Source organism: Barbus barbus (assembly GCF_936440315.1).
Source record: "Barbus barbus genome assembly, chromosome: 3".
NCBI lineage: Eukaryota > Metazoa > Chordata > Actinopteri > Cypriniformes > Cyprinidae > Barbus > Barbus barbus.
In genome coordinates, this window is record NC_136731.1 from 31,723,986 (window position 1) to 31,739,002 (window position 15,017).

General features: G+C 36.4%; 1 protein-coding gene across 3 annotated transcripts in view; it reads left to right on the forward strand.

Moving 5' to 3' along the window:
- LOC306859147 (immunoglobulin mu heavy chain-like) overlaps window positions 1-15,017 on the forward strand; it is a 344,847-nt gene that overhangs the window by 105,171 nt on the left and 224,659 nt on the right. The window contains exons 1-2 of one of the 3 annotated variants that reach the window (XM_079400027.1): window positions 1,456-1,568; window positions 1,653-1,959. The exons of 1 other annotated variant lie outside the window; for it this stretch is intronic. In XM_079400027.1, the coding sequence (XP_079256153.1) occupies window positions 1,523-1,568; window positions 1,653-1,959 (353 nt within the window). In that variant the 5' untranslated portion in view covers window positions 1,456-1,522. Of the gene's footprint in view, window positions 1-1,455; window positions 1,569-1,652; window positions 1,960-15,017 lie in introns of those variants that run through there. One more of the 3 variants, XM_079400026.1, reaches the window with a different exon arrangement.

Below are 15,017 nucleotides of genomic sequence, written 5' to 3' on the forward strand. Positions count from 1 at the left end.
AAGCATTTGGTTGTTCATTATTGTAGTGATTTTAGCTCAAGGTAAGTTTGACATTTTCCTTTTATTTTCTAGCCAAGAGCATTCAATACACTAATGGATGCTCTACATCAATGTAACTTATTTATTTTTTATTCCACAGGTATCAGCGGTGATGAAATCCGGTTAGATCAGTCACCTGCTGTGATAAAGAAACCTGGAGAAACAGTGAAGATCTCCTGTAAAATATCTGGTTTTACAATGACAAGCTACTACATGCACTGGATACGACAGAAATCAGGGAAAGCTCTGGAGTGGATTGGGAGAGTGGACTCTGGCTCTGGTAGTGTTGATTACGCAGATACAATGAAAAATCACTTCACGCTGAGTGAGGACGTGTCTCAAAGTACACAGTATCTTGAAGCCAAGAGTCTGAGAGAAGAGGACACTGCTGTTTATTACTGTGCTCGAGACACACTGACTTCATCTGATGAAGCAGCTCTACAAGAACTGAAAGTAACTGAAGTGAGAAGATTTCAATTAGCTTGATACCTTAATCCACATGTACTTTATATCACTGCAGATTTAATCTTGATTGCAATAAAAATTAGTACATTTTAGCCTTCTGCTTTCAAATTTGAATGGTTTTCTTTATTACTTTATTATTCTATTCTCCCATTTCTAAAATCTTATACATTGTTTCTGGAACAGCAGATGTGATTCTACCCTAAATAACATTATACTTTCATTGTATAGACAAACTTGAATTTTTATTTTTGGGTGAACTATATTTTTAAATGTATATGTATGTGTGTGTATTTCTTTTTAAAATCAAAAAGCTGAGTGGTATATTCAAATTATATAGATATACAAATGTACTTTTTGCTTTGATAACTGAAGGGATGCTTAAAAGTGAATTTAAATTTCCCTGTCCTCCCTGTCCTACTCCAACATATTTAAGGACATTTACCTATGCCTTAAAATACCACATCCAAGCACCAGTCCTCCAAAACCACTCTAAACAGATATACTGCTACCAAAAACACCAATCATAAAAACATCTAACATTTACTGCACCCACACCAATGACAGTAACAGCCTGATTTCTATAGTATGCCAGAAATAGTAATAACTGGGTCAAAATGTGAAACATTGCTCTGAAGTAAAAAAAGAGCTGGTTGTTTTTATCTAAGTTATCTGTATAGATTTTTAAGTTGATTTGAGTTGATGCAATTTGAAATGTGTTACTGTAAACATATTGTACAATAACATTTCGGAAAACGTCTGTACTGCCCTAAAAATAAAATAAAATGTGTATGTATTATATTAATCAGAACTCAATAATAATAAAAAAATTCTCAGGTCCAGTATTGCCAGAGTTACCTTGTTTTGCAGAATATATGCAAATGCCATGATTTAGTAGGGAGGGTCGATGTTACTTAAACTGTTAAAAGACTTGTGCTATAAAACAAAAGTCTCAGACAGTGTTTGTGTCCAACTGCAGTGCAGCTAAATATTTGACTCTACAGTTCACAGTTTCGGGGAGATGATGGAGGTGTTACTGCATTTAGTTCCACTGTTGATCATTTCATGTGAGACATTCTTACTTTTTCTGAATTGTTGAGGACATCCCACTGTTCTACATAATCTAACATTATTTGTTCCATGTTTTTCAGCTGTTAGTGGTCAGTCTTTGACCTCGTCAGATTCTGTGGTGAAAAAGCCTGGAGATTCAGTGACTCTGTCCTGCGCTGTGTCTGGATTCTCAGTGAGCAGCTACTGGATGCACTGGGTCCGTCAGAAACCAGGGAAAGCACTGGAGTGGATTGGATATATAGACACTGGCTCAAGTGCATATTATGCTCAGTCTCTACAGGGCCAGTTCTCCATCACCAAAGACACTAGCAAAAACATGCTGCATTTAGAGGTGAAAAGCCTGAAGACTGAAGACACAGCTGTTTATTACTGTGCTAGAGACTCACAGTTACACAAAAGACTGCAGGACTGAACAAAAACTATTCATGCATCAGGTCACGATAGCAATTCTATTCAAGTTTCAATTCAATTCAAGTTTATTTGTATAGCGCTTTTTACGATACAAATCGTTGCAAAGCAGCTCTACAGGAATTTAAGTTTCCACAATATATTTATATATTGCAGAACCTTAATATATTTAACTTATGGCAAAATTTGGTAATTCTGTATGTTGTTTTAGCATTGGCATCCTCTGAGGGGTTGGCGTTATCTTTTCTCAGGTGTTCGGTCATCTCAGATCATTTAAGGGTTGGATCCAGACTGAAGCTTCTGTAATTCCTAGAAACAGAGAAACAAATAGAGACATAATTAGCGTAGCTGCTGTTCCATCTAAGCAAAAATTATTTGTTCAACCCAAGCTAAAGAATAATAATAATGTACATTTGATCAGATATAACTGCAGTACAAGATTATAAGATGCATTATGTGAATGCTTGGCTAAAGAGATGCGTCTTTATTCTAGATTTAAACAGAGAGAGTGTGTCTGAACCCAGAACAAAAAAAGCTCTACCTCCTTTAGTGGACTTTGCTATCCTAGGTACTACCAAAAGTCCAGAGTTTTGCGACCTTAGGGAGCGGGTTGGATTGTAACGTGGTAGAAGACGAGTTAGGTACGCAGGAGCTAAACCATTTAGGGCATTATAGGCAAGTAATAATATTTTGTAAATGATACAGAACTTAATAGGTAGCCAGTGCAGAGACTGTAAAATTGGGCTAATATGATCATATTTTCTTGACCTGGTAAGAACTCTAGCCGCTGCATTTTGGACTATCTGTAGCTTGTTTATTGAAGATGCAGGACAAACCTAGCAGTGCATTACAATAGACTAGCTTTTCTGCATCAGAAACAGGTAGCATGTTTCGAAGCTTGGCAATGTTTCTAAGATGGAAGAATGCTGTTTTTGTAACATGGGAAATATGATTTTCAAAGGACAAGTTGCTGTCTAATATAACACCCAGATTTTTGACTTTAGAGGACGTAACAGTGCATCCGTCTATTGCAAATTATAATCCACAAGATTCTGTGTACTGTTTTTTGGTCCAATAAGTAATATCTCTGTCTTATCTGAATTCAATAGGAGGAAATTATTGGTCATCCAATCTTTTACATTTTTTACACAATCTATTAGCTTAGATAGTTTAGAAGTTTCATCTGTCTTGTTGAGATATATAGTTGAGTATTATCAGCATAACAATGAAAACTAATCCCGTATTTTCTAATAATATTACCAAGAGGCAACATGTATATTGAAAATAGCAGGACAGATCCTTGTGGTACTCCATACTTTACTGGTGATAATTGTGATGACTCTCCATTTAAATGAACAAAGTGGTAGCGATCGGACAGGTAGGATCTAAACCATCTTAAAGCCTGCCCTTGAATACCAGTATAGTTTTGTAATCGATCTATGAGTGTGTCATGGTCTATAGTGTCGAATGCAGCACTAAGATCAAGTAATACTAGCAATGAGATGCAGCCTTGGTCTGAAGCAAGAAACAAGTCATTTGTAATTTTAACAAGTGCAGTTTCTGTATTAAGGTGAGGCCTGAAACCTGAATGAAATTCTTCATAGAGATAATTTTTTTGCAAGAAGGAGCACAATTGAGCAGACACAACTTTTTCAAAAATTTTAGACATAAACGGAAGATTTGAAATGGTCTGTAATTTGCCAGTACATTAGAATCTAGTTGTGGTTTCTTAATAAGAGGCTTAATAACCGCCAGCTTGAATGGTTTTGGGACGTGACCTAAAGATAACGATGAGTTAATAATATTGAGAAGCGGTTCTTCTGCTAAAGGTAACAACTCTTTCAGTAGTTTAGTGGGTACAGGATCTAATAAACACATTGTTGGTTTAGATGCACTGATAAGTTTATTTAGCTCTTCCTGTCCTATAGTTGTAAAGCCCTGCAGTTTTTCTTTGGGTGCGATGAATGAAGCTGAAATAGACGCAGTAGAATATACATTTGTTATTGTATTTCTGATGTTGTCTATTTTATCAGTAAAGAAATTCATAAAGTTATTACTATTAAATTGTGAGGGAATATTTAGATCGGGTGGCGTGTGTTTATTTGTTAATCTAGCCACTGTGCTAAATAAGAACCTTGGATTGTTTTGGTTATGATTTTGCGGATATGCTCTGCCCTTGCAGCTTTTAGAGCCTGTCTATAGCTGGATCCAGCTAACAAAAAAAGGTCCCCATGACGTCCCCTAAATGGCCTCTGCAAACGTCCCCCGGACGTCAGCGTGTAGGGTCCCCTTGATGTCGAACGGACGTCCGCGAAGACGTCCTCCGGACTTTCACGGGGACGTTGACAGGACGTCAAGCGGACATTCGGGACGTTAAGGGGACTTTCACTTTAAGTCCTCTTTTGTCATTTTATTATACTTTTAGTCTAACCAAAAGAAAATAGACACGTGCAAAATAGTTGGAACAAATAGGCTACATTTTATTTAAACAATTAAAAAAAACTATTTTTTGTTTCTTTTTTCCCTTTTTTTATTATATGTTAAGACATAAAAGATATATACAACTAGCCTAACAAAACATCAGAATATCCTATATCTAAAGAGAACAATGGACTTACAAGAAACATAAAATAAATGTAGCTATAATTTAACAATAATAAAGAGAAGAATTACATATACAAAAACAACATATACAGGTTCAATTTTTCAATTGCATTCAACTCTTTAGAAAATTAAGGTGCCGTTTCCTTGCGTGGGTGGGTGGCTGTGTCAGGAAAAGCCACTGTGTGCTCTGGCATGTGCGGTTACTCCGATAGCTCCTCCCGTTGGCTTCTAATCTAAAACGATGAAATGAACACATTCATAAATCATAAATTATGTCTAAAATGTTGTCTTGCAATAAACCCACATCAAAATTCTGTGTTACTAGCTACTGAAGAGCATCCAAGTCTTTTCTAACCTAATAATTTAATTTGTAAATGTCATCTTCAAGTAAAATAAAATTTAGAAAGAAAAATAAAATTTAAAGTGAAAGTCCCCTGAACGTCCCGAATGTTCGCTTGACGTCCTGTGAACGTCCTTATGAACGTCCGGCGGACGTCTGTGCGGCTGTCCACTAGACGTCAATAGTGACATAATTGTTCCAAAGCAGTTCTCCTCAATTAGCTTGAACGCGGACTGCGCTAAAGGCGTGCTCGCTGCTGCTGCTGGCGTGGACGCCGTGTGAGATTTATTACAATTACTTATATAATTAAATTTCATAATGCACTCACCCGATTAACTGTTTTTGCACGATCCGGGGCATGTTTTAGAATGACAGCAATCATCTCTTCCACACTCTGGGATTTTTGGTGTGGGTATGCCTTGCTGCAAGCACCTTGATTTAATACAGAGATCACCATTAAATTAGAACTAGAAATTTGAATTACAAATTTCTATTCTAAAAACATCAAACATAAATCTTATTTCTGCTATGAATGTATATGTATATGTATTAAGAACTTTTACATTTAAAATGAAGAACAACATTTACAACCTACCAAATTTTAATTTGTACATTTTATTTACAACTTATTTACAATCCAAATAATTAGAATTTTGAAATTGACACTTTATAAGTCATTAGTGTTTTTAAACTTACGTATGATGACATCATTAATAAGGAGCTGCTGAAATATAAGTTTTCCCTTTCTCCCTTTATAACTGTAATATCCCCATAAGGAATTATCTCCAATTTTTTTCATCATTCTCCTAACTCCATCTCCCAAGCTGCCTCCACTCTGAAGACACAGGTAACGAATCTACAAACAACAGCAATCAGTAATTAAACACAAGACCAAAATGTTTTGAATTAGTATAGGTTAAAACTGACTAATGTTGCTTGTGTTATGGCACATACCATCTTCTTTCGAAATTCAGCATCTTTCAGCTTGTCACATAACTCCTCTAATTCATCTACTGTCTTACATGGCTTCTCTAGCACCTCTGTGAGATCAGAGACAGAGGTGCCTGGCTGGCTCATTGTTTGCTGCAATGTTTCAACCGCTGATGTAATGTTGTTTTGGATTTGGTCCAGTTTCAACATAATTCTTCTTTCCAAATTCTCAAATAACTTGTAGATATCTGTGCAGAATTTATTTTGAAACAAATGGCATTACAAACTACAGCAATAAAATAACTGTCATAAGACAACATAAGTCTTTTGAATAATTGAATAACTATGATGAAATTAAATAGTTACCATCTCGAAGAGATTGTGGATTAATCACACCTCCTAAAACAAGTCATATAAAAACATTTTGTCAGATAAATATTTGACCCTGGAACACAAAACCAGTCATAAGTAGCACATACAAATAGCAATAGACAAAAATACATTGCATAGATCAAAATTATAGATTTTTCTTTTATGCCAAACATCATTAGGATATTAATAAAAGATCATGTTCCATGAAGATATTTTGTAAATATCCTACCGTAAATATATAAAAATTTAATTTTTGATTAATATGCATGGCTAAGAACTTCATTTGAACAACTTTAAAGGTGATTTTCTCAATATTTAGATTTTTTTGCACCCTCAGATTCCAGATTTTCAAATAGTTGTATTTCAGACAAATATTGTCCGATCCTAACAAACCATACATCAGTGGAAAGATTATAAATCTGTTTAAAATTTAAAAGTCTCAAATTTTATTTTTTAAAATTCGACCCTTATGACTGGTTTTCAGGGTCACATATCTGTATCAATGTGTGTATATATATACTGTAGATGTGTGTGTGTGGTCTGTGTGTGTTTTAGTGTACCTTGATTCTGCTGGTTGGCAGAAACTGACTGATGTGGCTGCAGTTGTGGTGTTGAAAGAGATGGAACTGTGATCATATTACGTGGAGAGAGAAAAAAAATCAGACTCATTATTAGTACAACAGTCACACTCTTGAGCTGTACAGTGTTAAGCTATACAGCCATAAAAATATTATTAGCATGTTGTTTAAATCATACCTTTGAAAAACAAGAATATTTTTATGTAACTTTAAAATGCCTAATTGAAATGAAGAGTTTTGATTTTGATGAATAATTGATTAATTGTGGATTAATCCCACTTCCTAAAACAAGTCACAACTGTGTGTGTGTGGTCTGTGTGTGTTTTAGTGTACCTTGATTCTGCTGGTTGGCAGAAACTGACTGATGTGGCTGCAGTTGTGGTGTTGAAAGAGATGGAACTGTGGTCACATTGCAAGAAAGAAAGAAAAAACATTAAATTAAAAAATTCATGACCTATTGTTAGTCCAACAATCAAACTTTCTTGAGCTGTATACAGTGTTAAGCTGTACAGCCATAAAAACAATATTATTAGCGTGTTGTTTAAATCATGACACAATACCTTTAAAAACAAGAGAATTTTTATGTAATATTAGTTATTAGAGTTTTGCATGTTTTTAATGAAACTTTTAAAATTTGTAGTAATCAACATAACATAACATAAATATGGTAGACTGACTTTAACCTTGAATATTCTCTTAATTCCATTGAGATTTTAATGTACTCACAGCAAGGTGCCTCAGGCAACATCACATAAGATCCTTTTGATTTTTTTTTTACTGGTTGCTCCTCATCTAACTCAGAAAAAAAGTAATAATAATAAATAAATATATATATATATATATATATCAATACATTTCAGACTACAGCAAACAAATGAAGGTGAATCATAGCAACTTTACCTTCATCAGGCTCCCCAGCTGAAAACAAAACAAACAAAAAAATTTGCAGGGACTTTTTGATGTTTCCTAAAGGATAGTTCACCCAAAAATTTAAATTATCTCATCATACTCACCCTTGAGCTGTTCCAACCCTGTATAAATATATTTGTTCTGCTGAACACAAAGGAAGATATTTTGAAGAATATCTGTAACCCTTTGTGTTCAGCAGAACAAATATATTTATACAGTTTTGGATCAACTCAAGGGTGAGTATGATGAGATCATTTTAATTTTTGGGTGAACTATCCCTTTAATGTAATGGTCTTCATGAATAATTTTTGCACAACATAGAAAGATAATTCCATTTTTAGATTATCATCAACAGTTTTTGTCAACTTTCTACTTACAGTTAGATGCAATTGCTGTTGATCTTGGCCGTTTGTTTATTTTCTTTGCTCTCAAACAGGAAATCTCATCTTCAGGGCCAAAAGCAACGGGGCAATAAAGCAGTATTATGTCAGTTAAAAAATTATGCTAAATGGTTCTGTTCTGAATAGTTTATTCCCACTGTTTAACCTTGCATTAAACAAAGAATACAGTGGCATAATAATGATGTCACCTTGGGATGATTCACTGTCCTCTTGAACTGTAAAACAAAATTAGCTTTTTAAGAAGATATGTATAGGCAACGTACATTTTGGCTTTCCTTGGTCATTCCAACTTAATTTGTTTTATTTGTGTTCTTACAGCGTTTTGTCTGTGGTGTCTTTCTGGGTTTGGTGGGCTGAAGTTCTTCTTCTGCAAGAAACAAAAGTTACAACTGCAATTGTCTTTCAGTGTGAACCTTTACCTTATTTACAGTGTTAGCACAGATCATACCTCTAAATCTTCTTGGTGGTATAATTCTTCGTGAACTATTTCCATCCGAGTCCTCAACATGGGAAGTTTCAACTGCTTTTTGGGCACGATACCTTGCTAGGTTGTAACTGTCTGTTCTCAAAATAGAACAAATTTAGTTTAATAAATCTTATATAAATCATTTATATTTTAGGAATGGTTGCCAGTAGCTGAAGAGAAAAAAACAACAACCTTGGCATTATACTTTACCTGTGTCAGAAAATATTCTGACTGCATATTTTGTCCAGAGATGTTTGTCTGGAATGGCACATTTTATGACCTTGGTCCCAACATTTGAATTAGGCCAATAGCAGAACAGTACCTTTCAGACAGAGACAAGGATGCTTACTAAATGTTTCCTATATAGTTGACCTTGTCTAATGTGTAGCATTAATGTTTTCTAAAAACATATATGGACTAATTCCTACCCCATCGATCTTTTCGAGCCACGAAGACGGTGCTACCTCAACCTCATTTTGCTCAATGAAATTGAGGACTACATAGCGAAGATAAACCTGTAAGTGAAGTTTAGATAAATCTGTAAGTTCAACTTGCAATACACAAATGAAACATACACAATCACCTATTAATAGACAATCATTGGTTACTTTCTCTAACCTTATACTTAAATTATTTTTTCCAATGTTGTTTCTTGTACTGGAAACATCTAGGATTTCAAAAGTGAATGGCACTGGCGAGCAAATCATCAGAAGACAGAAGGAGGCTGTAGGAGGCAGAAACTCATGGGGCAAATCTTCAGAAGGCAGAGGCCAAGGGGTGAAGCTGTAGACCCAGAAACTCAGGGGTAAAGACGAAGCAATTAGAGACACAGGGGACAAAGCTTCAGGAGGCAGAGACTCAGGGGTGAAGCTGAAGGATGTAGAGACTCAGGGAGCAAAGGGATACTTCAAGTATGTATTTTCACCCAAATTGTCGTTCTCTTGTCATTTTATTTTCATTTTTGGTGATTTAATTTTTTTTGTCACACCCTAGAAAGTATGAAGAATGGACACCACAATTTTGATCCCATAGCTTTCCTCCACGATGACTGCTCTCCTCTGGAGGGACTTTCTTTCTAAGCAATGCATTTGAGAATGCTTAATGTTAGCCGTGTATGTTCCATAGAGGCGTGAATCACACGGTGTCCTCAGATATGGCTGTAAATTTGTGTACACCCTGCATAACACTGTATTGTTCGCTTGTTCTGACAGCACCAAAGTTTTGGGCATCTTCTGCAAGGTGCAGCAAGGAATGGACATTGTAAACCAGAAATGTCTCTCCATACAACTCCCGTCCTTTCTCTACAAAATACTTTAGCAGCTGGTTTGCATAAGGTCCTTGTGACTTTGTGAGATCTGGGTTCACCAAAATGCAGAGAGCCGTGCTGAAGCTCAAGAAGTGTTCATACAGCTGGTCTTGGAGGATTCCCTTGAGAACAATCTTCCCCGTGTAGATAGCAAACTGTCTGAACTCTGTTGCTTTCCAGCGGTCTATTTCCTGCAAGCCCCTTGGCTTCCTGGCAAAGCAATCTGGAATGGACTTCTTTAGTGTCACCAGCCTGTCACTTACACGGGTCACATCTCCTGATGACATCCGGAAATCTGTTCTCCCTCTTGTCCACAAGAGAAGCAGCTTTTTCGTTACCCCGAGACAGCTCTGGTGCATGTAATCTATGGGGAATGATTTGATCATGTCGATCGGGAGGACAGAGAAGGGTGAGATCACCTCTTCTTGATGGTGTTCAGGTTGCCAGCATTCCCTGAATGATTGATCTGTTCTCATGGTCAGGTTATCTGTTTCAGGAAATGTCATCCGACCATCCCAAGATCCCCTCTGGTTGCATTTATCGCACCCATAGTATCCTGAAAACTGCTTTACACACTTTACCATAGCTTTAGCTGGAGCATCGCAGGTAACACATCGCAGTTGGATGTTTAAGTGTCTCCCTACCCAGGTAAGACCATCCTGGATTAGTTCTGCTAATTGCTGAACAGTGTCAGAGGCAAAGTTTGGTGTTTTGGGTTTGGAAGCAGCAGTTGATATGCACAGGGGGAATATACATTCTGGAGACAAGTTTATGGAGCAGAGAACTGGCCAGAGGGATACGTTTGAGCTTTTGAACATTGGCAGCCCATCAATGTTCAGGGAGAGGTCAAGTGACTGCAGATGGTCTGTCACAGCTGCAGGATACCTGCTCAGATGTTTTGAGAGCTGATCTGCCACATTAAATTGCACACTCACAACACCATATTTTGGTAGTAAGTTCATAATGGTTTGTGTGTCCAAAGAGCGTCCTTGCAGTATGGGGAAGGTCTTCATGCCCATGTCTTTTAAGAATGTTTAATAGAGCATCCACAGCATTATGTTTAACTTGAAACATACATGCCCATTCAGAAAGTTCTTTCCTGAGCGTGGGTGTAATATCTTGTTCGCTCTCAGAACTTGACAGGGCTGGACCTGAAAACATGTCAAGATGATCCTCCTCAATGTGCTGGTTGTGATTAAGGCTGTCACTTTCAGCAATGCTGGCCATCTCAACTGAACTGATAGTTTCTTTGTCTGCTTTCTTTTGTGCCCTTGACACTGAAGACTGGAGTAATGGCAGTAAATTAAATTAAATTAAATGTTAAAGGATTTTAATATAGTAAACAAGTACATTAAATTGTAATAATTCATATTTCATAATAGTTTTTTTTTTATTATTTATGATCAAAGAAATGCTTTCAAAAGCATTAAAAATAGCAATGTTTCCGGAAAAAAAAAAAAAAAATTCAGTTTGACCCCACTGCCCACCGTTCAAAGTGCTTTTGCTTCTATTAAACATTCATATTTTATTAAATTAAATTCAGTTTGACCCCACTGCCCACTGTTCAAAGTGCTTTTGCTTCTATTAAACATTCATATTTTATTAAATTAAATTGGAATTTTACTTGAATATCATGTTTATATTAAACTTAAGTTTTTCTTTTGTGTGTGTGTGTATATGTATATACATATACTAAACTCAACATCTGGTTTTATTTTAAGTAAACAGTTTGTAAATTCATCCTATTTAGATTTTTAATGTTTTAATGTATCATTTAAATATAAATATTACATAATATTAAGTTACATTTTAATGTAGTAATGTAAATGTTAAAGATAATATATATATATATATGTTTATAGTTAAATCCAGGCTGAATCAATAGCGTGCACAGTCTACACCCAACTATGACCATAGGAACACGTTCATGAACCACATCTTTCTTCAAACACAGGAGTGAATTATTATTGTGATTTGGCCTAAAAGCTACTTTCACTGGCGCGTCTTTTGTTTTTTGCGGTCCACAAATGAAGACTTTTTAGTGTGTTTGCCATAATATTCAACACTTGGACCCGTTTTGATTAAACTCCAGTGCATTAGGTGGCGGTATGCATAGTGCTGCCCCTCAGTAAACAGGAGATCGGGAAGTTGGGCTATTTCCGCCTTTGAATATGCGCACGGAATGGCTGGCAGACGCGTCGCTGGCAGACTGAGAGAGAGCGAAACTCTTAAAAAAGGTAAGATTTTACCGTAATTTAAACGTTGAGATGTTTATTATGATTAACTTAGTTGTTCTGTTATTCAAAAAACAATTCTTTGGACAGATTGCAACTCGCAGATTGTAATGATCCCTCAAGTCGCGCGGCCGCACAGTGTATAACTTCTCGCGCACGTCACGCGCAGTTTTTAAGCTATGAATGAAAACTTAGTATATTTAATACATTTACTTACCACAAATGTAACTGTGTGTGCCCAGTAGACAGCGGTGTAATGGACCTGCGACGTATTAAACGCTAAAACTGACTAAAAAACTAGATATAACTTAACCTATATGCAGGGCTGCCAACTTTTGAGTTCATCTTATGGTGCATTCACACCGGACGCGACTTGCGCGAATAAATCGCGCTATTCGCGCGTAGTTGGACGCGTGAACATTTTGGGTTTACTCGCTTCATTCGCGCGTGAAATTCGCTTCATTCGCGCGTGAAATTCACTGCACAACAGACGCGAATTCGCATCATGGGCAAGGCTTCTGCCAGGCGCACAGGTATGACTGCCACAGAGAGCATATGTATAGAATTTTGCAAATAAAATCACCTTTATGTGCTATGGAAACACTGGACATGTGTATTTCAGCCGAGAATGTAGTTGTTTAAAACTCAAATCTGCGGTTTATTTATAAAAACAGCCCCTATTTGAAAATGTGCTTCGCCGATTTCGGAGCCGTGAGCTCCGGACGCTCGTGCTCATGTATGCCGAAGAGAGGAGCATAACCTCGGCTAGTCCTTCTGACATTTGCCGCTGGCTCTGATGTCTCTGTAGTGGATAAACATAAGATGTCCTTTATTGTTGTTTTGATTTCTGCCTCCGCTCTTAACCCTTGTATTATGTTCCGGGTCAATTTGACCCATTTAGATTTTTGAGCTGTCGGAAATACCAGTTAACCTGTGATGTTATTCTTGATATTTTGTTACTTCTTCTCATTTAGGGCCATGAACATGCATGCAAAGTGAGGATACACTGATGTGTTTTGAAGTTTACACAAATAATTTTCTAACGATTTTAATGTTCGCGGGTCAATTTGACCCACTTTTTTTTTTGTTCCAAGGCAACTGTACAGACCCAAATTAAATATATTTATTGGGTATATATTGTTATGTTGGTGTTTTTCCTACCCTGGAAAGGGAAAAATTTGCTTTTCCTCACTATATTCAGTACTAAAAAGGACTTTCTCAGACAAAGATGGTAAAAGTGAACTATCATTTCTATTTTCAACAGATATGAAATACTACCCAACTTATCTTTTTCTTCAAGAAATTGTGTGACTTTTTCCCATTTAGGGCCATGAACATGCATGCAAAGTGAGGATACACTGATGTGTTTTGAAGTTTACACAAATAATTTTCTGACGATTTTGATGTTCGCGGGTCAATTTGACCCACATGTTTTTTTGATCCAAGGCAACTGTACAGACCCAAATTAAATATATTTATTGGGTATATATTGTTATGTTGGTGTTTTTCCTACCCTGGAAAGGGAAAAATGAGCTTTTCCTCACTATATTCAGTACTGAAAAGGACTTTCTCAGACACAAATGGTAAAAGTGAACTATCATTTCTATTTTCAACAGATATGAAATGCTACCTAACTTATCTTTTTCTTCAAGACATTTTGTGACTTTTTCTCATTTAGGGCCATGAACATGCATACAAAGTGAGGATACACTGATGTGTTTTGAAGTGTACACAAATCATTTTCTAACGATTTTGATGTTCGCGGGTCAATTTGACCCACTTTTTTTTTTTTTGTTCCAAAGGAACTACAGACCCAAATTAAATATATTTCTTGGATATGTGTTGTTATGGTGGAGTTTTTATACCACCCCGAACTTTTCCTCACTATTTTCAGTACTGAAAAAAGATTTTCTGACACAAATGGTAAAAATGAGCTATTATGTATCTGAAAAAACTTTGTAAAACTAAGGTCCCGTGTCTACTTTCTCTCAAGTTACATGAAAAACTATTTTAATTAGTTTTATAATCCAGTCTTTTATATAGGTTAGAATGACACACTTGCATTTGTTCAAAGGCAGCTGCACAGACACAAAATAAAAACATTTCTTTTGATGTATGTTTTGTTATGTCTGTTTCTCACTCCCCTGTGAAAGTATTCCCACACTTTTGCTCAGTGTTGCAGCAGACTTTTGACAGAGACAGCAGGAAAAATAATCTCAAAAAGATTAACAGTCAAAGAAGTAATTTCAGAGATTATAGAGTCTGAAATTAGCTGCAGTTAGGGATGTATGGGATAAATGGATTGATATCCTGCCTCTAATGTACAATCCTGGACCACACGTCACAGTGGATGAACGCCTTGTTCCATTCAGAGGACGCTGTCCTTTTCGCCAGTACATGCTCAAAAAGCCTGCAAAATATGGCATTAAAATTTGGGCAGCCTACGATGCCAAATCTATGCATACAACATGCAAATTTACACAGGCAAGCCACTAGGTGAAACACCTGAGAGAAACCAGGGGATGCGGGTTGTTCTTCAAATGAGTGAAGGGCTGCAAGGTCACTGCATAACCTGTGACAACTTCTTTACATCCTACAAACTTGGTGAAGAGCTACTCAAGCGAAAGCTGACTAAAGATGCGAGGTGTGCCCCACCAAACATGACACCAAAACCAGCACCATGTGTGTAAAATGCAAGAAGTTCATCTCCAGAAAGCACATGCTTGCTTTGTGCACATCCTGTCAAGAGTGACTTTTTTATATTGTTCCGTCATCCTAAAGAACAAAAGAGCCCGTATAGGGAAGCCAGTTTATGGAAAAAAAAAATTAATTTAATTTCACAGCAATATTAAATTGTTTATTTAGGATGTTTTGAACATAAATGTGGAAAAAAAGAA